The 27,020-nt window shown below is 50.2% G+C and overlaps 1 protein-coding gene across 1 annotated transcript in view; it reads left to right on the top strand.

Moving 5' to 3' along the window:
• The window catches only part of TDRD9 (tudor domain containing 9), a 2,495,642-nt gene that overhangs the window by 1,686,981 nt on the left and 781,641 nt on the right, over positions 1-27,020 (top strand). Inside the window, exon 27 of the mRNA XM_086937885.1 lies at positions 5,561-5,650. Within this exon, the coding sequence (XP_086794011.1) occupies positions 5,561-5,650 (90 nt within the window). The remainder of the gene's footprint in view (positions 1-5,560; positions 5,651-27,020) is intronic.

Raw genomic sequence — 27,020 nt, forward strand, 5'->3', positions numbered from 1 at the left:
GCCATGTCTGTTTATCGACCAGGAGACAGTTAATGTTATACGGTCGGATATTTTGTAACGTCCTGATCGTCTCAGAATCGTTAACAGACACGATAATGAGGACGCAACCACTTGTGTACGGTTAGTTATTTTAATGAAGGCAAAAATAATACAATAAGTAAACAAAAGATATAGTCACTGGAATCCTCCAGTCTATCCATGTTACCAACCCACAGCACGGATGGTCCTAACCGTCCTCTGCAAATACGCCGGTCCCGACGTATGCCAACAGAGGGCAGATATGCAATGGCCGAAAATGCCAATCGGTATGCTGTGAGGGGCACGAAGAGTGAAGGGGAGAACAGAGGAGTCAGGGAAACACCCAGCCGGGGTCTCTACCTGAAGGGAGCAGCCGCTCAACCTCTTCCTCTTACTGCACCGGGACGCGAAGTCACCTCCGGGTGCTGCGTCACCGATGCCCAAATCAGAGTATGGTAAAGGGATCGAGAGCAGCCGCTCGGTCGATCCTGCGGACTTCCTAGACTGTAACGCGGAAAACACCTCCTGGTGTGCGTTACAGCTGGTAGTCCCTGTATCTCGGGTCGGGCTGGGAGCTACGGCTCCTACCAGCACAAGTACCAAGGCGCCTAGACTCAGCCGAGTCAAGGCGAAGCTCAATGGTTGTCTGGTAGAGCTTCCGGGTCAGGAACAGGGTAAGCTTGGCAAGACACGGCCCAGGGAGTAACGACTCGACCTACCTCCGTTCTTGCCTGACTGGAGTACCACTCCGGAACGCTGCTCTTCACGAAGCAGGTATGTCGGTGGAAAACACAATATCCGACAGTGTTCTTCCTCTGGGTTCCTCCTTTTATAGGGCGTGTTTCCTTGAGTTATGTAACGGCTCTCCCGTTTACATAACATCTTACTCGCTAAGCATCCTGGGATTCGTAGTCAGTCTTTTCCTGGTGCTGGTTTATTCCTTCCCGACGGGAATTCTTGACACATCCGGTGCCCTCCTGGTGCCCTCTGACTACTGGCTAGTAGTTACGAACTTGGTCCCCTCTGCTTTCAGGTGTCATCCATCTTCGATCCAGGCTTGGATCTCTACGAACTATCTTCACTGGTCGCCTGCCAGCAACTCCTTTCTTCAGGCTCCTGGTTCGTCAGCGAGGATTCCTGACGTCTGTAAAAGACCTATGCAGCCGCAGCCCCTGGGCTAGGTAACTACGGCATTTTGGTGCCCCAGCATAGCCTCATTATCTAAGGGTCCAGAGTCACTGTCGCTTCCGACTTACCTTATCGGGTTCGCCCGAGAACACTAAACTTTCCGTGCCCCCGGGCATTTGTGTAGATTGTGCACTTGAAGTATTTTCCTAAGAGTTTTGTTGTGTGCTTAGTACCCTGTCCTCACAAAGAGTACAGGGCTGTTGTGATCTAAAATAAATACACTGTTTATTTTCATAACACTTGTGTGGTGTCCTTTCACTTGGTGTTCAAGGGGTATATGTGATGGTATAACAGCTGGCTTAACACGCCCTCTAGAGTTTAGCCCGAAGACTGCTCGTATCCACGCTACTAGGATAGCTGGTCTAAGGTTGACTTACAACCAATCACCATAAGGGTCGTTTGGACTGATGCATAGTGATCACTAGAATAGTGAGCACTGCATAGCAGGCCAACTTCTCACAGGGACCCTTCCAAATTAGATCATCTTTGAATCAAGAAACTACTTTCTACGAAAGGAACTCTCGACTCTTCTCAAGATTTCTCCCTTGTGACTAAGGAGTAGTCACCCTGCATCCGCAGGCACCATCTAAGAACTCTGCGGTTTGCTGCACGTCCTTCCTCCGGAATCCGACTGCCCAGCTCGACGAGACCCGGCTTCCCTGGCACCTCTGACCTCTACCTACCTCTATAGCTAAGCTGAGAACCGTAGGTGCGACGAGACCTCGAGGGACCGGCCATCATCAGAACTGCACGACTTCTATCCAGCACGACCGCCGAGGGATCCTCTGGTGAGTGCTTTGGGGTCCGAGAAACCCCGACCCTGAGCAGCTCCAGCATGGAAGTCCAGCCTCCCAGCATCTCCACGATCTGCGTGGGGCCCTTCTGCTTTTTGCTGCTCACCGCGTTGTCTGGCTACTAGCCCGCTGGCTTGTGACCTTCTCGACGACGCCTGACGACAACAACGCTGCTGGTCTGGTTGCTCCAGACTGGCCCTTGCTCCCTTCCAAAAGAGGAGCACCCCGGACCCTCCTGGTCCACTCAAGACGCCATTTTAGGTCCACCGCGTGGGCTTGAATTTGCCAAGGCTTGTTGCCCCAATCCTGGGCCCAGCGACGCCGACAGCATCAACCATCGTGGGACAGCTCGCACCTCCTTCCTGGTCGCCGACAACGCCTCCTGGTCCGTGAGACTGCAGAGCCCAGCGTCGCCCACTCACCTAGTCGAGGTGACTACCATCCGGTGCCCTCCTGGTGCCCTCTGACTACTGGCTAGTAGTTACGAACTTGGTCCCCTCTGCTTTCAGGTGTCATCCATCTTCGATCCAGGCTTGGATCACTTCGAACTATCTTCACTGGTCGCCTGCCAGCAACTTCTTTCTTCAGGCTCCTGGTTCGTCAGCGAGGATTCCCGACGTCTAAACAGACCTATGCAGCCGCAGCCCCTGGGCTAGGTAACTTCGGCATTTCGGTGCCCCAGCATAGCCTCACTATCTAAGGGTCCAGAGTCACTGTCGTTTTCGACCTACCTTATCGGGTTCGCCCGAGAACACTAACTTTGCTTTTACTAGCTCCCATAGACTTTGTCCCGCATCCCGCGTGAGAGTGCACACTCTGCACCCGAGTCCCCTAGGCCTCCTACTAGTAATCTGAAGGTTCAGTAACGTAGTCCTAGCGATTCCAAAGCCTATTAGTCCAGTACTTACCTGCTAGTAATTTCGCATTCCACTTCCATAGTATATGGTTTTTCGTGCCCCTCGGACATTTGTGTAAATTGTGCAACTTGAAGTATTTTCATAAGAGTTTTGTTGTGTGCTTAGTACCCTGTCCTCATAAAGAGTACAGGGCTGTTGTGACTTAAATAAATACACTGTTTATTTTCATAACACTTGTGTGGTGTCCTTTCACTTGGTGTTCAAGGGGTATATGTGATGGTATAACAGCTGGCTTAACACGCCCTCTAGAGTTTAGCCCGAAGACTGCTCGTATCCACGCTACTAGGATAGCTGGTCTAAAAGGTTGACTTACAACCAATCACCATAAGGGTCGTTTGGACTGATGCATAGTGATCACTAGAATAGTGAGCACTGCATATCAGGCCAACTTCTCACAGCCATAACTTGTACTGAAGTCAGCCAGTGGCTGAACTAGGCTGAAGCATTTCCCCTTATTGTCTCCTGCAGTTGGTGAAAGAAAAATGTAAGTGACTAATTGAAATCTGGCTGAAACCTCTGTAAGTAATTATCATACACATAATTTTAATAAAATCATAAGGTCTTAGCTAACACAGGCCTAAAAAAAGTCAATCCGCCTAGTATTGGATGCAAGCTTTAGCCTTTGAGAAAGAAAGAAATAAGATGGAAGGAAATAAATAATGAATCAAAGATATTAGAAGGGCTAGAAAGAAAGAAAGAAGGCAGATCAGAAAGAAAGAAGGAAGATCAGAAAGTAAGAAGGGAGACAAGAAAGAAGACAAGAATGAAAGAAGGCAGGCAAAAAAGATGGTGAGAATGAAAGAAAAAAGAGAGAAGGGAAGCCAAAATGAAGAAAAGGGAAAGAAAAAGACACAAAGAAGGCAAGTATGGAAGAAGGAAGGAAATAAAGAGAATAGTAAAAATAAGATAACTTAATATTAAACAGTTTCATATGGACACGATGCGGTATGCTGTTAAATAGCAGGAGCCAGAAAAACAAAACACTCCAAAACTAATTTACAACAGTATTGCCAGGAAATAGACTCCAATAAAGATAGAATGTGTGCATGTACTCATATCAAAAGCGTCCTGCTGTCACATCAGCATCTAAATACAAAGGGAACACTAAAGTAATTATCAAAAACGCTGGCACTGAAGGAAACTCGGCATGTCGTTACCACAAGTTCGTAACACAAGATTGTGTTGAGGACAAATGTTCACTTTTATTCTGAAAGTGCCAATAGACTTCAATCCACGAATTATTCCGCATATTTTCCTATCGAACCTCTGTCTGCAGGGAGGTGTCTGAAATCCGTTTGGAGAAAAATTAGTGTTTCAGGTAATCAGCTTCTTTGGTCATTCAAACACAGAAGTCCTTTACAATTAATGAATTGTAAGATGGATCTCAGCTTGCATTAAAAATTGCAGCTATAAAGCTGACTGACAGTTCTAGAGCGTTCGACCTAGAAGCTGGGTAACCGGGTTAGACTCTCGGCAACGACGCTCAATATCCCGTGATTCTGGGCAAATCACTTCATCTCCTAGTGCGTAACAAAAATTAATGTGTCCATCTGTAACTAAACCGGTGCTCGTGTAAAGCGCTCTGATATCCAATGTCTCCGGTCGATTTTGCGCTATATAAAACTATCTCTTAAAAAAAGCAAAAAAAGATGACTGGATGACTGTATAGATTGAGTGCAATGGCAGCTTGAACTGCATGCTGTGCTCAGATACAATTGTATGAAACCAATAACGCTGCTACCTGACGTACATTCCAAAATTAAATGGAGCAATGCTTCTTGGATCTCCAGTCTAAAGGCCTTTACACTTTAACAGTGTCCTGTTTGCTGCTGAGAGAAGGTGGTATGGGCCAGTAATAAAAACTACAAAAAGTGGGCTTGATTGTTCACTTTCTATTCCTGCAACTAAGTGACCCCTGTCCAGGTGATAAGTTTGCATGCAAGAATTACGCAGTCCAGAAACGGTGATAAAACTATCTATTCTCAAGGAATGCTGACAGGTGAAGTGGGCATCTCTTATTTCAACAAAAATCTCAACAACAAAAAAAGAAAAAAAATCAAGATCCTTTACTTCCTCTGTAAAGCCTGGCGACAATGCAAGAGAAAGCAGAGATGAGAAGATGTTGAAATTGTATAAACTTGCACTGTAACCTAGGAAAATAGAGACTAGAATAAATCATGCAGGATTGGAGTTCGCTTGACCAAACACAGAGAAGCTTGGCACTTATTCATTTAGTCCTGCAAACGCTTTTGTTTCGGAGAAATTATTGTAACTGTTCATTTTTGTTTTGCTAAGTTGTACAGGTTTGTTTGCCTATTTCATAGTTTTGCATTTTAAAACATTATTTTATAAGTAAACTGAAATGGTTTAATGTGGCTTTGAGTTAAACCTATGATTTTACAGCATTTTGCCAGCGGTTTACTTGTTTCTCTTTGTGTTGACTGCAGTAGAAGTCAAATGATTATTGTCCTCATAGCTCCTTAAACAACAGATTGTTATAAGTGGACAGAAAATATCAAACAACTTTTTATATGCTTCAGTAATCATACCTTTAATCTTTTTCTCTGTACCTAAAGCCTTTTATTGTGTTACCAGCTATGGCTATTCAGTAACATTTTATCTGTGAGAATTTGTTCTTGCCAGGTATTCTTCGTAGATTATGGAAATAGAACAAAGGTGAAAGTAGATATTTTAAGACACATCCCTTCTCATCTGCTACAGCTTCCCTTTCAGGTGAGTGAGTTAGTAATTGTTCACATTACAGAGGATCTCTGGTATAATGTCCAGAGAACCGGGGGGTTTTGGAGAGGAAAATTGGAGTATATCCTCCCTACAATTATCTTATCACAACAAAATACTCCAAAAATACTAAGCCTGAGAGTGATTTTCAGGTAGTGTAACACACGAGGAACGTAGGCCTTGTATGCGGTAGTGGGGGATGAACACCTGACCACTAATGGTGTGTTGGACCTGATAGTCATGTCCACATGTATTGAGGGAAAACACTAGTTCTTTTTAGTTACCCTCACACACCCTAGTGGGGTCATGCTTCATCATTGGGTCACCCCGACCCCTAAAAGTCGAGGTGGGCTCAACCACAGTGTTGGGTAGCTCTTTGATATGAGATGAAGGATGGGGGATTATAAGATAAAATACCTCAATCAGACCCCTGGTTTCCCTTTATTCGTGTGTCTGGTTGGGTCATTAAAAATTATTTAAAGTGGGTCTTGTTTGGATTTTAATGGTCCTATGACCCTAGTGCGGACATGTTTCAGTCCATACAGAGGGCCATAAAGGTCCAGGACTTTCTTCAGGGCTGGGAACAATCCCCCTCTATGTGTAGGGAATTTACAGGATGGGATGTCCCTATCCTACCAATGTAGTGAGGGAAGAATAGCTTCTCCTCGTGTATGCTTCAAGGTATCTCTGTAATGCCAGGCTCCATCTGTGGAAAAATATTATGAAATGCTATTATAGACATGATCTTATATACTGTAAGTGCTCAATCCATGCTTGACATCCTGTGTGCATGCTGTGAGAGAGGAGAAATTGTGTCCCACTCAGGGTCACTCACTCTCATATGTAGTAACACTCGTTTTTTAGGTGTCACCCAATTTTAGTGTCGTGTTCTACCCTCTAAACTTATTTAAGTAGTGAGGTAGCAAGAGGTATTAAATGAAACCAAAGAAAAACGGTCTCAATTGCAGGTGTCATAAGACACATTGATATTTTTTTAAAAACTGCAGTTCATTCATCCATGCATTCATTCATACGTGCCATACAAGCGTTAGTGCCCTTGTTAGCACTTACCCAATTAGGGGGGCTTCAGGCTTCTCGATGGACCGAGAGGTGCTGGTGAGAGGTCCTAATGTAGTCACAAGTGAAAACAAGGACCAGAGTTATTACACTACGGGGAAATTTCTATATGTGCTAACAAAATCAAATTAAGATAGGGCGGCGAGGGCGCCCGCGGTACCATGCGGATGGGGCTGCATTCCGATGGCAGTTTTTACTTACTCAAATTGTGAGTTCTCTTGTCATTTCATTGTATGGCGGTCTTATTACACCTGCAATTGAGACCGTTTTTCTTTGGTTTTATTTAATACCTCTTGCTACCCCACTACTTAAGTAAGTTTAGAGGGTAGAACCTGGCACTAAAATTGGGTGTCACCTAAAAACGAGTGTTACTACATATGAGAGTGAGTGACACTGAGTGGGGACACAATTTCTACTCTCTCACAGCATGCATACAGGATGTCAAGCATGGATTGAGCACATACAGTTTATAAGATCATGTCTATAATAGCATTTCATAATATTTTTCCACAGATGGAGCCTGGCATTACAGAGATACCTTGAAGCATACACGAGGAGAAGCTACTCTTCCCTCGCTACATTGGTAGGATAGGGACATCCCATCCTGTAAATTCCCTACACATAGAGGGGGATTGTTCCCAGCCCTGAAGAAAGTCCTGTACCACTATGGCCCTCTGTATGGACTGAAACATGTCGGCACTAGGGTCATAGGACCATTAAAATCCAAACAAGACCCACTTTAAATAATTTTTAATGACCCAACCAGACCCACGAATAAAGGGAAACCAGGGGTCTGATTGAAGTATTTTATCTTATAATCCCCCATCATTCATCTATCAAAGAGCTACCCAACACTGTGGTTAAGCCCACCTCGACTTTTAGCGGTCGGGGTGACCTAATGATGAAGCATGACACCACTAGGGTGTGTGAGGGTAACTAAAAAGAACTAGTGTTTTCCCTCAATACATGTGGACATGACTATCAGGTCCAACACACCATTAGCGGTCAGGTGTTCAGCCCCCACTACGGCATACAAGGCCTAAGTTCCTCGTGTGTTACACTACATTACAGAGGAATCAACATTAAGACCTTATTGTATTGCACCTTGTAGTATGATGTACATCTGTTACAGAGCACATTGTTTGCCTCCAAAGGGACATCATTTTGCAGACAAAAGCATACTGCACACCAGTTAGCACAATTACTACACCACTGCTATGAGAATTGCTTGGGATTGTTGTCTGTTTTCAAATTTATGTTTTGTCATCCTTAAAACTGTCTTCCTCATTGCGATTACTTTCATGTGCTTTCAGTGAACTGCAGGTGCTGTCAGTATAACCATCATATGCCACCTTCATTTCTGACAAGCTGGTTCTTTGACTTGGGCATCATCTTGTCAAAAGAGATGTTGCTTTTCCTTGTGGGGCAGTGGATCAGGAAATCTGTTTTCTGCTCTTCACCACATCCATCTAAGGAGAGGCTTCACTGTGTGGCGCACAGGAGGACCCTTAACTCTTAGATTGACAGAACTAAATAGCCCCTTTTGGATGACCAACATTTTGTGAGGTCCTCCGGGGCTGAAAAGTTTAGGCCAGTCTAGAAATGGAGCTAATCAAGTTGAATTGTTCTTTGTATACACATTTGCTATACTTTGGCCAAAAAAGAGCCTACTGAGGGCATTAGCCCTATCATATTAGAGCCACGACCACCACTATGCACTTGGGAGGGATGTTCTGTTACTGGACATGAGCCTGGCTGCTACATGGGTGTCCGTTCAGAGAGTCTACAAGTATTATTTCTTTAACTTTCACGTCTGTAGGGAGGGTGATTTTACCCACCTCAGTCCTGTAGGATCCTGCAGGATTTATTGGTATAAACTCACTACTCAACCTGTTGAGAGGTGCTATTTTGTAAAAGGTGAGGAATCTGCGATTAAAAATATCCATTAAGGAACAAATCACCTTCTTTTAGTAATGTCTCTCCTAGTTGATACTGTATCAAACCTCAGACTCTTTAATGCCTGCCTTCTCACCATTCTATGGAGTGTTCTTCTACATCTTAATAAGGTTCCATGTTACATTCTGCACACTCAAAGTTTTCAATCTGTTTCTGATGCTGCTAATCTGAAAGAAACACGTTAGTATTAGATTCCTTACCTTAGAATATCCCCAGGCGTCAGTCTGGATCCGGAAACTTTTGCGTAGCAGTACCCCTGCGCGTCGGTAGGCGTCGTCTGCAGGCGTCCCCTGCGGCTCCGCGTCCGTCGTCGGCGTCGTGCGCCGTGATGACGTCGCTGGAGTATATAGACGCCGCCTCCGCGCGCTGACGTCAGTTCTTCTTTTTTCCGCGCCAGTAAGCGCAGATCCGAAGAGCAGTACTCCGGTCTTTTGACCAAGTTTTGTTAACTTCTATATCTTTTTGGTGCCAGTAGGATGCCCGGTTTCAAGAATTGTGACGGTTGTGACCGCACGATGTCGGTCACGGACCATCACCGACTCTGCCTCCGGTGCCTGGGCCCCGACCACGACGTGGACGCCTGCGTCGATTGCCGGGCCTTGACAAATAAGGCTAGGCGGGAGCGGTCCTGCAAGCTACTCGAGCTCTGGGTGTCGACCCCGCGTCGAGAGCGGTCCCGGTCCGGCCGGAGGTCCAGGAAGCGTTCGAGGGAGCGGTCGCGGAGCCGTGCCGAGCGCTCCGGAAGTCGTCACCATTCGTCTGGTTCCTCAGGTAGGAAACACAAGAAGTTGGGGCGTCGTCATCGTACCTCCGACTCCCCCCGACGCTCGCTCGCGCGACGCGGCCGGGCGTTCGGGTGACCCCACCCCGCGGCTCCGCAAGAGTCGCCGGCGCGGCCTGCTCCATACCCTCCGGTCCCTGGGCTAGGCGCGACGCCTGAGGAGATTGAGGCGTTCCTCATGGCCATGAGGGCGCTCACTCCTCCGACGGGGCCTACGGCGCCTTCGGGCCCAGTGCTACCGTCCGGGGGCCCTAGCGGTCCGGGTGTCCCTGCCTCGACGCCATCGGGGTTACCCCCGACGCCGTCCCTGCGCGGCGCCGGTTCTCCTGTGCCGGCTTCGGCCGGCGCAGGGGCTCCGGCGCCGGCTCCGGGCGGCGTCGTCCCCTTACCCTCCCCGAATCCGGACGCGGAGTCGCACCGGCGTCGCTCGACGCCGGGCTCGACGCCAATGGGGCCCTTGAACCCCGAGGAGCCGGTCTACATTGTTGACTCCGAATATGGAGACGATGTAGAGTACGGAGAGGGTTGGGAGGGGTCTGAAGACCCTCTGTCACGTGAGTGTCAGTACGACGTGGACTGGACAGGTGATTTGGGTGATGCCAGTGGTCTGGACGACTCTCCTAACCCTGGCTTTATCTCACCTCCTACCGTGGCGTCGGAGGAGGGTGCTGCCTATTCAGTGGTGTTGATGAGGGCTGCCAAGGCCTTACACCTTGAGCTCCCCGTCGCGGCTGTGAGGCCTAACATCCTCACTGAGGTCTTCAAACCACAGGAGCCACTGCTGCCGTTTAACAAAGCCTTGTCGGACGTTCTTTTGGGCACACAAGTCCTTGGGTCTCTCGACCCAGCGCCAGCAAACGGGTTTGTTTCGCTCCTTTCGTGGCCAAGGAAGGGGCGCCCCACACGTGCTGCCAGCCACGCGCCGCAACAACCTTTTCAACGCAGTGGCGGCCGTGGAAACCGCTGTGGAGGCGGTCGGGGTCAACGGCGGGGTCAGACCACACCTCCCCCCGCAGCATCAGCCTCCAAATCCTCCTAGTCCGTGCTTTCAGGCCCATGTGACGCCAGTGGGTGGCAGGGTTCGCCATCACCTCGCCCTTTGGCGCGCAATCACATCGGACAGGTGGGTGCTGCAACTCGTCCGAAGGGGCTACTCCCTCCCCTTCGAGACCACTCCTCCAGCCATGCTACTGCAGAACCACTGTGTGTCGGGGGACCACTTGGCACTTCTGCAGGGGGAAGTTACGGCCCTCTTGGCTAAGGGGGCCATCGAGCGCGTTCCTGGGCCAGAAGTAGGGCGTGGTTGCTATTCCCACTACTTTCTGGTGCCCAAGAAGGACAAAGGGGGCCTACGTCCTATCTTGGATCTACGTAACGTCAACGGCTTCCTCCGGAAGGAGAAGTTCAAGATGTTGACATTAGCTCAGGTCTTGGCTGCTCTAGACCCGCAAGACTGGATGGTAGCGTTGGACTTGCAGGATGCGTATTTTCACATCCCCGTCCTGCCGGCCCACCGGCGTTACCTGCGGTTCACGGTAGGCCAGGAGCACTTTCAGTTTATCGTGCTCCCCTTCGGCCTTACCAGCGCCCCACGGGTGTTCACAAAGGTGATGGCGGTGGTCGCAGCCCATCTGCGCAGGTTGGGGGTTTCAGTCTTCCCCTACCTAGACGACTGGTTATTGAAGGCGGGCTCGCCCCAGACAGTCGTCCACCACCTTCAGATGACGGCAGACCTCTTGCACGACCTGGGGTTCTCCATCAATGTGCTGAAATCACACCTGTGTCCCTCTCAAAAGCTCCTTTTCATCGGAGCGGTTCTGGACTCGGCGCAGTTTCGGGTTTATCCTCCGGAACGGCGGGTCCGGGATATACAGGCTTTGATTCCCATCTTTCAGCCGCTATCCCGGGTTTCGGTCAGGTTGACGCTGCGGCTGCTGGGGCTGATGGCTTCCTGCATCCTTCTGGTGCATCACGCCCGGTGGCGGATGCGGGCTCTGCAGTGGGACCTGAAGTTTCAGTGGGCCCAGCATCAGGGCAACTTGTCCGACCACGTCTTGATCTCAGAGAGCACTGCGAGACAACTGCAGTGGTGGCTTACGGACCGCGATTGGGTCAGAGGCAGATTCCTCTCCCTTCCCCAACCGGAGCAGGTTGTCGTGACGGACGCGTCCCTCCAGGGCTGGGGGGGCAACTTGGGAGAGGCGGAGATCAGAGGCATCTGGTCTCCGGCGGAGTCACGGCTCCATATAAACCTGTTGGAGTTACGGGCGATTCGTCTAGCACTAAAGGCATTCCTCCCCTTTGTCAACGGAAGTGTAGTGCAGGTGTTCACGGACAACACCAACGCCATGTGGTACTGCAACAAGCAGGGCGGGGTGGGGTCGTGGACCCTTTGCCAGGAGGCTCTGCGTCTCTGGCAATGGCTGGCACGTCAGGGCGTGACTCTGACGGTCAACACCTGGCAGGTTCTCTGAACGCCAGGGCGGACGAACTCAGCCGTCGGTGCTCGATGGATCACGAATGGCGTCTGAACTCGGACGTGGCGCAAGGCCTCTTTCTGCAATGGGGAGAGCCTTGGTTAGATCTATTCGCCACAGAAGAGAACGCGCAATGTCATCAGTTCTGCGCGTTGGAGTTTCCAAGACGACACTCGCACGACGACGCCTTTCGGCGCGAGTGGAGTTGCGGTCTGTTATACGCCTTTCCGCCTATACCACTTCTGCCCAGAGTGCTGAAGAAGATCAGGCGCGACCGGGCCCAAGTTATCCTTGTGGCTCCGGACTGGGCTCGAAGGTACTGGTATCCCGAGCTACTCAGCATGTCAGTCGGTCCCCCAATCCGCCTGCCTCTTCAGGAGGACCTTCTGTCGCAGCAGATGGGGACGGTCCTCCACCCGAACCTGTCCAGTCTCCACCTCCATGCTTGGAGATTGAGCGGCGGCAGTTGAGGCCATTTGACTTGCCTCCTGAAGTCTGTGATGTGATTCTGGCAGCCAGGCGTCCCTCCACAAAGTCGGTATACGCCTGTCGGTGGAACAGATTTGTGGCATGGTGCACAGCAAAGGCTGTGGACCCTCTTTCTGCCCCTCTTTCCGAGGTTCTTCTTTTTCTTCTCTCTCTTGCCCAGCAGGGCTCTGCTCTGGGCACTATCAGGGGCTACCTTTCGGCCCTTTCGGCCTTTCTGAGGCTGCCTGATCAACCTTCTTTGTTCAAGTCCCCTGTTGTAACGAGATTCTTGAAGGGCATCACACACATTTATCCTCCTGTTCCGTTTGTATATGCCTCAGTGGGACTTGAACCTGGTTCTAACATTCTTGATGTGTGCTCCCTTTAAGCCACTTCATTCCTGTCCTCTCCGTCTCCTGACTTTAAAGACGGCCTTCCTGGTTGCCATCACCTCTGCCAGGAGAGTGAGTGAGCTCCAGGCTCTTTCTATCAAACCTCCTTTCTTGTCCATTCATCCAGATAAGGTGGTTCTAAGGACTAGACCTTCTTTCCTGCCCAAAGTAGTTTCTGCTTCTCACATCGGGCAGTCCATCACCCTCCCCTCCTTCTTCCCGCCTCCGCATCCTTCAAAGGATGAAGAGCGGCTCCATCGTCTGGACCCAAAACGTGCGCTTTCATTTTATATGGATCGCACACGCCAGTTCCGGGTGGATGACCAACTGTTTGTTGGCTACGTGGGTGCAAAGAAGGGACGGGCGGTACATAAACGGACCATCTCTGGGTGGGTCGTTCTGTGCATCAAAGCGTGCTACTCTTTGGCTCGGAAGGAGCCTCCTGTTGGGCTGAGGGCCCATTCCACTCTGGCCGCGGCGGCTACTACTGCCCTGGGCCGGGGAGTCCCCTTGCAGGACATTTGCCAGGCGGCTACGTGGGCCTCGCTGCACACCTTTGCGAGGCACTACTGCCTGGACAGTCAAGTCCGGAGGGATGGCTTCTTTGGCCGTTCTGTCCTCCAGGACTTTCTGGTGTAGGAATGTATTGGTTCGCAGACCCACCACCGGGGTTGGTATTGCTGGGGTATCTATTCTAAGGTAAGGAATCTAATACTAACGTGTTTCTTTCAGATGAACAAGTTACTTACCTTTGGTAACGATATATCTGTAAGAAACATTAGTTAGTATTAGATTCCTTACCGACCCACCCATCCTCCCCGTTCTGCGAACTGATACCTAGGGTTAAGGACATCCCTTTCAGGGCCCTAGTTTCAAATGGCACCAGTGTTGGTTCTCACATGGCTCTGCGTGTTTTGGCGCGGAAAAGCTGTGTGCAAAGAACTGACGTCAGCGCGCGGAGGCGGCGTCTATATACTCCAGCGACGTCATCACGACGCCGACGACGGACGCGGAGCCGCAGGGGACGCCTGCAGACGACGCCTACCGACGCGCAGGGGTACTGCTACGCAAAAGTTTCCGGATCCAGACTGACGCCTGGGGATATTCTAAGGTAAGGAATCTAATACTAACTAATGTTTCTTACAGATATATCGTTACCGAAGGTAAGTAACTTGTTCGTCTAGCAGCATAGATTGCTTTGTTGTAAACTGTCTTCTGAAGAATACTTAAAACTGCATGTTCCCTAAATGCCAGACTGGTTCCAGAAAACGTTTTCATAGCAGTGATCCCACTCGCCACTCGGTGGCACCGTGCGGCTCTGAGTAGGCTCTGTTACTCCCAGACAGTTGTACCCGGGCACATGGATTTGAGTTAAAATAGTCGATGGCACAAGACTGTCAAGGGAAATTCAGACCGAGTTAGGACTAAAGCAAGGTTGCTTACTAGCTCCTCATCTATTCAATCTTTTAATGGCAGATCTTTCTCCTAGATTATACCAGGTTAATTCCCATCCACAATGCCTGGGTCTTCCATGCATAATACATCTTTCTTATGCAGATGACATAGTCTTGCTTAGCCTAAGAAGAGTTGGCCTTGAAAGAGCACTCAATTCAATTTATTTTTATTATGATTTGGAATTCCGTGGAATTCCACATAAAATACAGAATAAAAACAGCTTTTTCATACAAATCAAAGAGATAAAAAACAATTTCACAATTACACCTATCGATACAATATAGTTAGCCTCGTAAATCTGGTTTACTAAAAACATCAGTTGTTAAAATACAAAAATTGCGAGGGTAAGTAATCTAATATGTCACATTGCAGGGCAAAAGTATCATATCAATTGGCTTTTAGTCTAAAAATCATCGGTTATCAGCAAAGACAAACATTTCGAGAGACAAAGGGTGTTTAAAAAGTTTTTTTGTTGTTTTTTTGTTAGGAGATGATCTTGTCAAGAAGAAAGTCGAAAATAGCAATTATTTTCAACAGTACAAACTAAAGTGCTAATACATTAAAAGTGCAAATGCTTTACTAGTACATTGTAATGCAACATACATAGTTAAGTAACATTCCTACAAATATGATCTAAAGCAGTAAGGGTTGAATGGTGGTATTATTTTTAACGGTCTGTCAAAGTGCCAATAGTGCTTCAATAAAATACTGATACAAAAAATGATTACACACAATATTTTTTAAAATATATACAATTCAATAAAGTAGCAATCTTTGCTAAAGCTAACGCTCTTGAAATTAGCATCACAGAAACGAAAACAATGTCCATCAGGAACCGGCACGAGCATCAATACCCAATCAAGCTTGGTGAGACAAGCTTAGAGGTAGTCAGCACTTATAAATATTTGAAACTGTATATAGACGATCATCTGAATTTCCAATTTCACAAACAATACCTCGCTAAAAAAGGAAACTGTCTAATCTATGCGTTTTGCACTTTAAAAAAAATATGCAAGCCTCGACTTAAATGTCAAAGATGCTAAATTACTAGATAATCTTCAAACGAAAACATATAAAAAATATTTGACCTACCACAGAATGTATCCCTGGTGCAAGTGGGACTGGAATTCAGTCTTATGCAACAAGATATGGGGAGAAGATGTACCACAATTAAAGCATGGTACAAAATATCTAACTTATTAAACAACGCCTTGTGGCATGCCCAGGAAGATCTCCCATTCTAGTTACGGCAATTTTTTTTTTTTTTGAAACACCATTGGAGGAAAAAAACACAACAGAACTTTGGGTTCAGAACATTTCTTTCCCAGTTTTTTGCCTGCTGATAAACAAAATGGCAAAACGCCACTCACTACTAGAAGACAAACGCAAATTAGCAAATTGGTCCCATGACTGAATGGTTCTCCAATCCTAAACAACAGCTAGACTGGCTGAATACTTAAACACAATGTTTTCTCTTCATCTGAAACAAAAGCTAATGGCCACTCCGTTTGGGTTTCCACCAAGTTTGGTCGATCACTTAACATGGAAATCTGAAAGAAACACATTGGTTATAGATTCCTTACCCTAGAATTACCCCCAGGTGTCAGACTGGATCCGGAAAGTTTTTTCGTCAGCAGTACCTCTAAGCGTCGTAAGGTGGCGTTGTTCGGCCCGCGTCCGTCGTAGTGGTCGCGGGATGTTGTCCGGCAGCTACTCGCGCGCTGACGTCAGTGCTTTATTTTTCAACGCCAGCCAGCGCAGATCTGGGAAGAGCGGTACCTCAGTCATTGCTTTTACTACGTTTTTCTCGACTTTTTGTCGAAGTAGTGTTTCGAGTCTTCTACTCCGAACAGGTGCATGAGGGAGGCCTGCGGTTCCTGTAACCGGCTGATATCTGTGTCGGATCCGCATCGCATGCGCCTCTTTTGCCTGGTGCGCGACCACAACCCCCACATCGTGCTCCGACTGTCAGTTATTGACGCTGAAGGGTTTGTGGGAGCAGTCCCGAAAGCTGCTTGAATGATGACAGTCTGCTCCGTGCCGTTCAAGGTCCCAGATGAGAGGTAGGTCCAGGGGCCGGTCTCAGAGCCATTGCCATTCTGACAAATCATCAAAGTCTACGCACTCGGGGTCCGGTAAGTAGAAGCATAAGAAGAAGCCGAAGGAGCATCGTCACTCTTCGACTTCTCCTCATGGGTCGGATGACCTGATGAGGCCCCTGGGTGGTGCCCCTTCCGCGACTACACGCGCGAGCCCGTTAAGTCGACTCCGGGCTTCCCTCCCTTTCCGGGGCCCGGAGTGACTCCCACCCAGCTTCATACATTCTATGAGGGGATGCATGCCATCTTTGGGTGTACCGACCCCATTGGCGCACCTTAGTGGCCCGCGGACTCAGTTGGGGGGGGGGGCTCTAGGTCTTTGCCGCTGGTGGCTCCGGCCCGATGCCACAGGCCCCCCTTGGATCCAGGTCGGCGCTGGTTGAGCTCATTACACTTATGCTGGTGCCGCTTCCTCCTGCACCACTACCGCGTTTGGTGCCAGTCATCTCCCCGGCCAGCGTCGACCCCGGCCTCCACCCCGACATGAAGGTAGACCGGCGTTGGTCGACGCAGGATCCGACGCCAATGGGTACTTTTGTCCTTGTGTTCCACCCTGGCCAATTTCATCCTGTTTGGCAGCCAGAGGAAGGTGAGGAGGACTGGGAGGGGTCAGGTGACCCTTTAACTGACCAGCTACAGACTGAGCAGGACTGGAGAGAGGACCTGTGAGATGCCAGTGGTCTCGACTCTACACCCGACCTTGGCATGTTGTCTTTTCCTACCGTGGCTACGGAGGAGGGAGCGCCATTCGCTGTGGTGTTGCGTAGGGCGGCCGAGGCTCTCAACCTCGAGCTTCCTACGGTGGCGGTCAGGACTAACCTCCTGACTCAGGTGCTGTAACTGGCAGCGAGCTCTTCGGAGCCCCTGCTGCCGTTTAATGAGGCTCTCACCTACGTCTTTTTGGGCCTGTGGTCCAGGCCCAACACAGGGGCTACCATGGACAGGATAATTGCCCAACGCCACGGCCCGGCTCCGGTCGACCACACTTTCTTCTCCCAACACCCCACACAAGAGAGCTTGGTGGTCCAAGCCCCCACCTCCAAAAGTGCCTTCCCTACCGCTCCACTGGAAGGGGAATCCAAGAAGCTGGACAACCTTGGCAAAATAATTTTCTTTTCCGCCGGCTTAGGACTGCAGTCTGTAAACACCGCATGTCTCTTGGGCTGTTATTCGCACTCTGTGTGGGATACGGAGGCGCAAGTGCTGCCTCAGTGTCCGGAGGAGGACCGGGCTGAGCACTCGCAGGCTGTTGCTGCTAGGAGAGATGCAGCGAAGTTTACGATCTGTTGCGGGCTGGACACCACTGACTCTCTTGGCAGGACCATTTCAATGTTGGTAGCGCTTCATCGCTAGGCCTGGATGTGGTCCACTGGCTTCCTAGGGGGATGTCCTGAACACTCTGATGCCCTGTGATGGCTGTCACCTTTTTGGCAACATTGCAGACAACGCCCTAGAGCGCTTCAAGTTCTCACGGGCTACGGCCAGATCCTTGGGCCTCTCCTCCTGTTCCGCGCAGTCTGCTTTTTGCCCCTTAAGTGGCTACGGAAGGGGTGCCCCGCCAAGTCCTACCCAGGACCACAGGCTGCAACAAGTTACCCAGTCTTCGCGCGGCCGGGGACGTGGAAACAACCAGCGAGGTTCCGGGGGCCAGCAGGCAGGCCAGTCCACCAACCCCCCCTCTGCAGCAGCCAACCAACCCTTCTAGTCCATCCTTTCAGGCCCATCAAACGCCAGTGATAGGCAAGATTCGCCATTACCTCCCCCACTGGTGCACTATCACTTCGGACAGGTGTGTTTTGCAGATAGTCCGAAGGGGCTACTCCTTCCCCTTCAAGACTACCCCTCCAGCTCACGGTACCGGTTCACGGTAGGCCAGAGCATTTCCAGTTTACTGTGTTCCTTTTTGGACTTACCAACGCCCCTCGGGTGTTCACGAAGGTGATGGCGGAAGTCGCAGCTCATCTGCGCAGATTAGGGGTTCCGGTCTTCCCCTATCTCAACGACTGGCTGTTGAAGTCGGGCTCGCTGCAGTCTGTCGTCTCCCACCTCTAGACTACGGCCGACATCTTGCATTCGCTAGGTTTCTTTATCAACTTATCAAAGTCACACCTGACTCCTTCTCAGAAACTCCTCTTCATCGGAGCTGTTCTGGACATGGCGCAGTTTCGGGTCTATCCTCCCGAATAGCGAGTCTGAGACATTCGGGCTATGATTCCGATCTTTCAGCTCTTGTCCCGGGTTTCAGTCAGAATGACCCTGAGGCTGCTGGGCCTCATGGGCTCCTGCATCCTGCTGATCAATCATGCCAGGTGGCATATCTGGGCTTTGCAGTGGGACCTGAAGTTCCAGTGGGGAATCTGTCTGGTTACTTCCAGATCTTGGAGGCACTGCTCAACAACTGCAGTGGTGGCTCACGAACCAGGATTGGGTCAGTGTCAGATCCCTCTCCCTTCCCCAACCAGAATTCACAGTGGTGACGGATGCCTTCCTTCTGGGATGGGGCGGCCTCATGAGAGAGGCAGGGATCAGAACCTTCCGGAGCTCCGGGTAAATCAGCTTGCACTGAAGGCATTCCTTCCCTCTGTCCAGGGAAGAATAGTGCAGGTGTTGACGGACAACACCACCGCCATGTGGTATTGCAACAAACAGGGCGGGTGGTGACGTGGACCTTATGTCAGGAGGCCCTTCGAGTTTGGACATGGCTGGAACATCAAGGCATTTCCTTTGTGGTTCAACGCCTGGCAGGTTCTCCGAATGCCAGGGCGGACCAACTCAGCCGCAGGTGCATGGTAGATCACGAATGGCGTCTTTACTCTGATGTGGTGCAAGGTCTCTTTCAACAGTGGGGAGAGCCTTAGTTATATCTATTTGCCATCAAAGAGAACACGCAATGTCAGCAATTCTGTGTGTTGGAATTTCCAAGGCGGGACTCGCTCTGCAACGCTTGTCAACGCAAGTGGAGTTGTGGTCTGTTGTATGCCTTTCTGGCCAATACCAATTCTGCCCATAGTGCTGAAGATCTGAAACAGACACTTCAGTGATAGATTCCTTACCTTAGCATATCCCCAGGCGTCCGACTGGATCAGGAAAGTTTTTCGTCAGCAGTACCCTTGCGCATCAAAAGGTGGTGTTGTGTTGCTCTGCATTCGTTGCTGGCGTCGTATGCGCCGAGATGACCTCACGGAGACTACTTAGGTGCCACCCATGCTCGCTGACGTCCGTTCTTTCTTTATCCTCGCCAGCAAGCGCAGAACCGGTTAGAGCACATACTCTAGTCACTTTTTGACTAACTTTTTGAGACTTTTTATCTCCCCTTTTTGAGTCTTTGACTCCTGGTGCCATGTAGGGATGCCTGGGTTTAAATCCTGCTGGGCCTGTCGCTGTACGATGTCGGTGGCTGACCCCCATGGCGTCTGTCTCTACTGTCTGGAGTGAGACCATGACTCCCGGTCATGTTCCGACTGTCTGGCCATGTCTCCGAAGGCCTAACGGGAGTGGTCCCGTAAGCTGCTGGAGGTCCAGCAGTCATCTCTGTGCTGTTCGAGGTCCAGGGGTTGATCAAGGAACAGTCCGCGGAGCCATCCTCATCGCTCCTCGGGTCGAAATCTTCACACTCTGATTCGGGTAAGAGACGTCATAAGAAGAAGTCGAAGAAGCGTTTACGCTCTCCAACGTCCCCCTGTCGGTCTTCAGATGAGGGCGCCGGGGCCCCACCCCACGCCTCCTTTGGAGCCTGAGTCCCGCGGCCTACCCACCTTACCTGGGTCCGTCGGCGACTCCTTCCCAAGTGCAAGATTTTCTTACTGCCATGGACTGCCTTTTCAGGCCTCGGGCTCTCGCCGGCATGCCTACGGGCCCCTTGGTCCCAGCTAAGGACCTGCCTTTGCCTCAAGGTCCTCCGCCGGCAGCTCCGGCCCCGGCGCCGCAAGGTCCTCGCCAGTACTCCGTTTTACGGCGCCGCAGTGGGTTCCATTTGTTCCACCGCCGCCCTTGCCCGGGTTCCTGGACAATTTTCCTCCTAGTTGGGACCCTAATGGGAACACAAAGCCGAACCAGCCCCGTTCTTTGCACCGTTCGACAATTTATTTTCCCCTGGCCCTCCCCCACCGCAGCAGCCTGTTCCACGGGCAGTGGAGGAGGTGGACGACTGGGAGGGGTCTGAGGACCCTCTCACATGGCATTGGTAGTCAGAACAAGAATGAGCGGAAGAGTTGGTGGATGCAGGTGGCCTTGACCTCCTGCATCCTTTCTCCTCCAGCTGTGACTATGAAGGAGAGTGCTACATACACTGTGGTGGTCCGTAGAGCAGCTGAGACCCTTGACCTGTCTACGGAGACCCTCAAAACTAACCTCCACACTGAAGTACTTCAGCCGGTGGCAAGCTCTATGGAGCCTCTGCTACTATTCAATGAGGCGTTAACTGACATAATGATGGGCACTTGGTCTAGACCAGCCAGGGGGGGGGTTCCCGTGGATCAAAACGTAGCCAGGCGTCATTGCCCAGCCCCGGGTCACCCTCCCTTTTTGGCAACCCATCCGACTCCGGAGAGCCTGGTCATCCAGGCCTCCACTTCCCAAAGCGCATTCCTTACCCAGCCACCAGATAAGGAATCCAAGAAGCTGGAACAGTTTGTCAAGAAACTTTTTATCATCTGCCAGCTTAGGTCTGCGGTCAGTGAACACTGCATGCCTCTTGGGCTGCTACTCCCACGCTGTGTGGGATACGGTTGCGCAGTTGCTGCCTCGGTGTCTGGAGGAGGTTCGGACAGTGCTTTCCCAAGCTGTTGCTGAGGGAAAAGATGCAGCAAAGATCGCCATCCGGTGTCGACTGGACACCGTGGACTCACTGGGTAGGGCGATTTGCACGACTGTGGCCCTCCGTCGCCACGCCTAGTTCCAGTCGACTGGGTTTTCAGGGGATGTTCAAAGTTCTCTTATGGACATGCCCTTTGACGGTACTGGCCTTTTTGGCGATAAAGCAGATAGTGCACTGGAGCGTTTTAAGGACTCCCGGGCTACGGCTTAGTCCTTGGGTCTCTCCACCATGCGCCCGGCCACGTCTACTTTTTGTTCCTTTTGTGGCCACGGAAGAGGTGCCCCAACACGTTCGTTCAGCCAGAAGTCTGCACAGAACCAATATCAGCGTGGATGTGGTTCCAGCTGCGGTGGGACATGGGGCCAGCGTGTGGGTCAGTTCACGTCCGCTCCCGCAGCATCCGCCTCAAAGCCTTACTAGTCCGAGCTTTGGGGCACACCCCACACCGATGGACGGCAGGATTCGCCATCACCTCCCCCGCTGGCGTTCCGATACTTGGATAGGTGGGTGCTGCAAATCGTCCGAAGTGGCTACTCCCTCCCCTTCGAAACTGCCTCTCTAGCCATGCCACCTCAGTTCAACTCCATGTCGAGGACCATTTTGCGCTTCTCCAACAGGAAGTCACGGTCTCTTGGCCACGAGGGCCATCGGGTGCGTACCTGGGCCAGAAGTTGGACGTGGTTGTTATTCTCACTACTTTCTGGTCCCTAATATGGAAAAAGGGGGCCTGCGCCCCATCTTGGACCTTATGAACGTCAACCGAGAAGTTCAAGATGTTGACTCATGTCGTGGCTGCCCTCGATCCTAGAGACTGGATGGTAGCGTTGGACTTGCAGGACACATATTTTCATATCCACGCCCTGCCGGCCCTCTGGCGTTACCTGCTGTTTACAGTAGGCCAAGAGCACTTTGAGTTTGCTGTGCTCCCCTTTGGCCTTACCAGTGCCATTCGGGTGTTTACGAAAGTGATGGCGGTGGTCGCGGCTCATCTGAGCAGATCTGGAGTTCCAATCTTCCCCTATCTCGCCGACTGGTTGTTTAAGGCATGCTCGCCCCAGGCAGCCGTATCCCATCTCCAGACTAAGGCCGACCTCCTGCATTTGCTGGGATTCTCCATCAATGTGCCGAAGTCGCACCTGAGTCCATCTTAAAAACTCCCCTTCATCGGAGCGGTTCTGGATTAAACGCAGTTTCGGGTTTATCCTGCCGAGTAGCGATTCCGTGATAGTCCGGCTATGATTCCGATCTTTCAGCTTCTATCCCGGGTTTCAGTAAGGATGACCCTCCGGCTCCTGGGCCTAATGGCCTCCTGCATCCTACTGGTGCAACATGCCTGATGGCATATGCGGGCTCTGCAGTGGGACCTGAAGTTCCAGTGGGCACAGTATCAGGGCAACCTGTCCGATCACGTCCAGATCTCGGAGGGCACCGTTCGATAATTACAGTGGTGGCTCACAAATCGCGATTGGGTCAACGGCAGATCCCTCTCCCTTCCCCAACCAGAGCAGACAGTGGTGACGGCTGCGTCATTACTGGGATGGGGCGACCACTTGGGAGAGGCGGAGATCAGAGGCCTCTGGTCTCCTGCGGAGTCCCAGCTCCATATCAACCCTTTGGAGCTTTGGGCGATCCGACTTGCGCTGAAAACATTCCTTCCCTCTGTCCGGGGAAGTGTAGTGCAGGTGTTCACGAACAACATCACCGCCATGTGGTACTGTAACATCAGGGCATTACCTTGGTGGTTCAACACCTGGCAGGTTCCCAGAGCGGACAAACACAGCCGCCGATGCATGATGGATCACGAATGGTGTTTGAACTCGGATGTGGAGGTCTCTTTCTTCAGTGGGGAGAGCATTGGTTAGATCTATTTGCCACTGAAGAGAACACGCAATGTCATCAGTTCTGCACGTTGGAATTTCCAAGGTGGCACTCGCTCGGCAACGCTTTTTGTCGCATGTGGAGCTGCTGTCTGTTGTACGCCTATACCACTTCTGCACAAAGTCCTGAAGAAGATTCAGCGCGATCGGGCCCAAGTCATCCTTGTGGCTCCAGATTGGGCGCGAAGATACTGGTAAGGAATTTATCACTAACGTGTCTCTTTCAGATGCACAAGTTACTCACTTTTATAACTATATATATCTGTAAGAGACATTAGTTAGTGAAAGATTACTTACCGCCCCACCCATCCTCCCCATTCTGCGAACTGATTTCTAGGGTTAAAGTCTTCCCTTTTCAGGGCCCTAGATTCATGGTACCAGTGGTCAGTTTCTTGCATGGCTGTGCGTTCCCAGTGCGGAAAGTCGTGTACAGAACTGATGTCAGCGCGCATGGGTGGCGCCTTAGTAGTCTATGTGAAGTCATCTCAGCGCATACGACGCCAGCGACGGACGCAAAGCCACACAACGCCATTCCGACGTGCAAAGGTACTGCTGATGAAAAACTTTCCGGATCCAGTCTGACGCCTGGGTATATTCTAAGGTAAGGAATCTGTCACTAACTAATGTCTCTTACAGATCTATCATTACATAAGCAAGTAACTTATGCATCAGGCGCGACAGTGCCCAACTCATTCATGTGGCTCCAGATTGGGCACGAAGAGACTGGTATCCCGAGCTGCTCAACATGGCCATCGATCTTCCGATCAAACTGCCTCTTCAGGAGGTTCTTCTGTCACAGCAGCAGAGGATGGTCCTCCACCCGAACCTGTCCGGCTTCCACCTCCATGATTGGAGATTGGGCAGCGACAGTTGACACCTTTGGACCTTCCTCCCGAAGTCGGTGATGTCATTCTGGCAGCCAGGCGTCCCTCCCCTAAAATGGTATACGCCTGCAGGTGGAACACATTTGTGGCATGGTGCACAGCAAAGGCTGTGGATCCCCTTTCTGCCCCTCTTTCAGAGGTCCTTCTGTTCCTTCTCTCTTTGACCCAGCAGGGATCTGCTCTGGGCACTATCAAATGTCTTTCGGGCATCTCCTCCTTTCTTTGGCTTCCAGATCAGCCTTCTCTTTTTAAGTTCCCGGTTGTTAATCGCTTTCTCGAAGGCATTACACACACTTTTCCCTCTTGCCCTTCATAATGCCTCAATGGCACTTAAATCTTGTCTTGACCTAACTGATGTGCGCTCTCTTTTAGCCCCTTCATAACTGTCCCTTACGCCTCCTTACTCTCAAGGCGGCTTTCCTGGTAGCTATCACCTCTACCTGAAGAGTGAGTGAGCTCCAGGCTCTTTCTTCGAAACCTCCTTTTCTTTCTGTTCGTCCAGACAAGGTGGGTTTGCAGACTCGTTCTTCTTTCTTGCCAAAGGTTGTCACGCCTTTCCACATTGGGAAGACCATCACTCTGCCCACCTTCTTTCCGCTTACGCATCCTTCAAAAGAGGAAGAGAGGCTTCACCGTCTAGACCCAATACGTGCCATCTCGTTCTATCTGAAGCAGATACAACAGTTATGGGTGTATGACCAGTTTTTTGTTGGCTACGTTGGCGCCAAAAAAGGTCGGGCCGTGCACAAACAAACCATCTCTAGGTGGGTCGTTCTGTGCATCAAAGCATTAATCGTTGGCTAAAAAGGAGCCTCCTGTGGGGCTGCGTGCCCATTCTACCAGGGCAACAGCAGCCACATCTTTTTCCTCCAATTCCATTTGTTATGCCTCAGTGGGACTTGAATCTTGTGCTGACTTATTTGATGTGCGCTCCCTTTGAGTCGCTTCATAATTGTACTTTACGTCTTCTAACTCTTAAGACTGCTTACCTGGTAGCCATCACTACTGCTAGAAGCGTGAGTGAGCTCCAGGCTCTTTCCTCAACACCTACTTTCTTGTCAGTCCATCCGGACAAGGTGGTTCTCAGTACCCGTCCATCCTTTCTTCCTAAGGTGGTCACTGCCTTCCACATCGGGCAGACCATTACCTTGCCTACCTTCTTTCCGCCGCCACATCCTTCAAAGGAAGAAGAGATGCTCCACCCAAAATATGTGTTCTCCTTCGATCTGGATCGACTGTTTATGCCCCTTTTTAAAATCTATTCAGGTTTCATTATTGAAAAAAGCTTTCAATGATAGGGGCATTCGTTCTTGCGGATCAGCTTTAATTAAGGGCCTTGATCCAACAGATTCCCAACTAAACTGCAAAATGATGACATTCTTGATACTCTACGAAAAAGTAACACGATTGGAGCAAACTACAACTCCATATGCTGATAATATGTATGTAATGGTCAGGCGGTAATTATGCACTTCAATACCATGAGCTGAGGCCTCAGCCACAAAAGCTATTTTATTGTGTAGACTTTAATGATACTAATGCACTTTAGATCAAGGATCAGTGAGACCTTAGTAACTGATCTAGTAATATATTCTGCCTGTGACAATACTTAATTTTTTTTTAAATGACACCAAACCAGTTTAAAAGTTATTTTAAATGATTTTGGGATATTGAATTGTGTTTGGAATATTTTTAGGGTTTTATAAGTGCCACTCTCATGCGCTAACATGAATTCCTTTCTTTCTGTGCCTTCAAATGTAAATCCAGGGTTCTGCTCCCACATTCATCTGTCCTTGGATGACTCCTAAATACTCAATCTAGTGTGCAAGGGAAATGTACCTGCCAAAAACTGCTGGTTTGAAATAAGGGTGGGCGTAGTTGGGCTTCGCGAAGCTACGCGAAGTGGGTGAGACACTACGTCCACCTACTCACTTAGCGTAGCCCCACTACGCGCCACCCGCCTCCCTCCCGCCCTCCCTAAATACTTAAATTACATTTTTTAAAATGATTAAAAACCACTTACCTTGTCCGCCGCGTTCCCGGGGCTCCCTCTCGTCATTGCGCGATTCTCGCCACCGTCTTGAATGGTAATGCGCATGTGCGGCCGCCCGCGCATGCGCATTACTATCAAAGACGGCGGCGCGAATCGCGCAATGACGAGAGGGAGCCCCGGGGACGCGGCGGACAAGGTAAGTGGTTTTTAATCATTTTATAAAATGCAATTTAAGTATCTAGGGAGGGAGGCGGGTGGGGCGGGCAACTTCGCTACGCCCGCGGGGTGGGCGTAGTGTTGCCTGCTACGCCTACTTCGCAAATGGCGAAGTAGGTAACACTACGTCCACTCCCTGGGCGTAGCTAAGTGCTATGCCCATGGTTAGTTTGAAACCATTGTGCACTGCAGGAAGCAGATGTCAGTCAAGGGACTGCAGGAGACGTGCCTTGGTGTTTCTGCTCGGGGCATGACCGGTTGTGTGATGAGGGCACCCTCATGCACCCGTAATTGATCCCAGACTTTTAAGTAAAGTTGTATGTCACAAAACACAGGAAAAAGTCACAGACATAGCTTAAGTCCCAATCTCGATCCAAGTCAAGGGTACTGAACCACTCCTGAGGTTGCGCTCTTCCGAATTCCTTGTCCCAGCCAAAGTCATCAGGTAAGTCAAAGTTTGAGAGGAAACATAAGAACGCAAAGTGGGACTCAACCCAATTCCTGGCACATCAGGACTGGAACATTAGGGCATTTCCTGTTGGTTCAACACCTGGCAGGTTCTCTGAACATCAGGGCGGACGAACTCAGCCGCAGGTGCATAATGGATCACGAACGCCGTCTGCAATCGGACGTGTCGCAAGGACTCTGTCAGCAGTGGGAAGAGCCTTGGTTAGATCTATTCGCCACCGAAGAGAACGCACAATGTCATGAGTTTTGCGTGTTGGAATTTCCAAGGCGGCACTCGCTGGATGCTTTATGTCGCGAGTAGAGTTGCGGTCTACTTTATCCTTTCTAGCTATATTACTTCTATCCAGAGTGCTGAAGAAGATCAAGCACTACCAGGCCCAAGTCATACTTGTGGCTCCCGACTGG

The sequence above is a fragment of the Lissotriton vulgaris genome, chromosome 9 (assembly GCF_964263255.1).
Source record: "Lissotriton vulgaris chromosome 9, aLisVul1.2, whole genome shotgun sequence".
Taxonomy (NCBI): Eukaryota; Metazoa; Chordata; class Amphibia; order Caudata; family Salamandridae; genus Lissotriton; species Lissotriton vulgaris.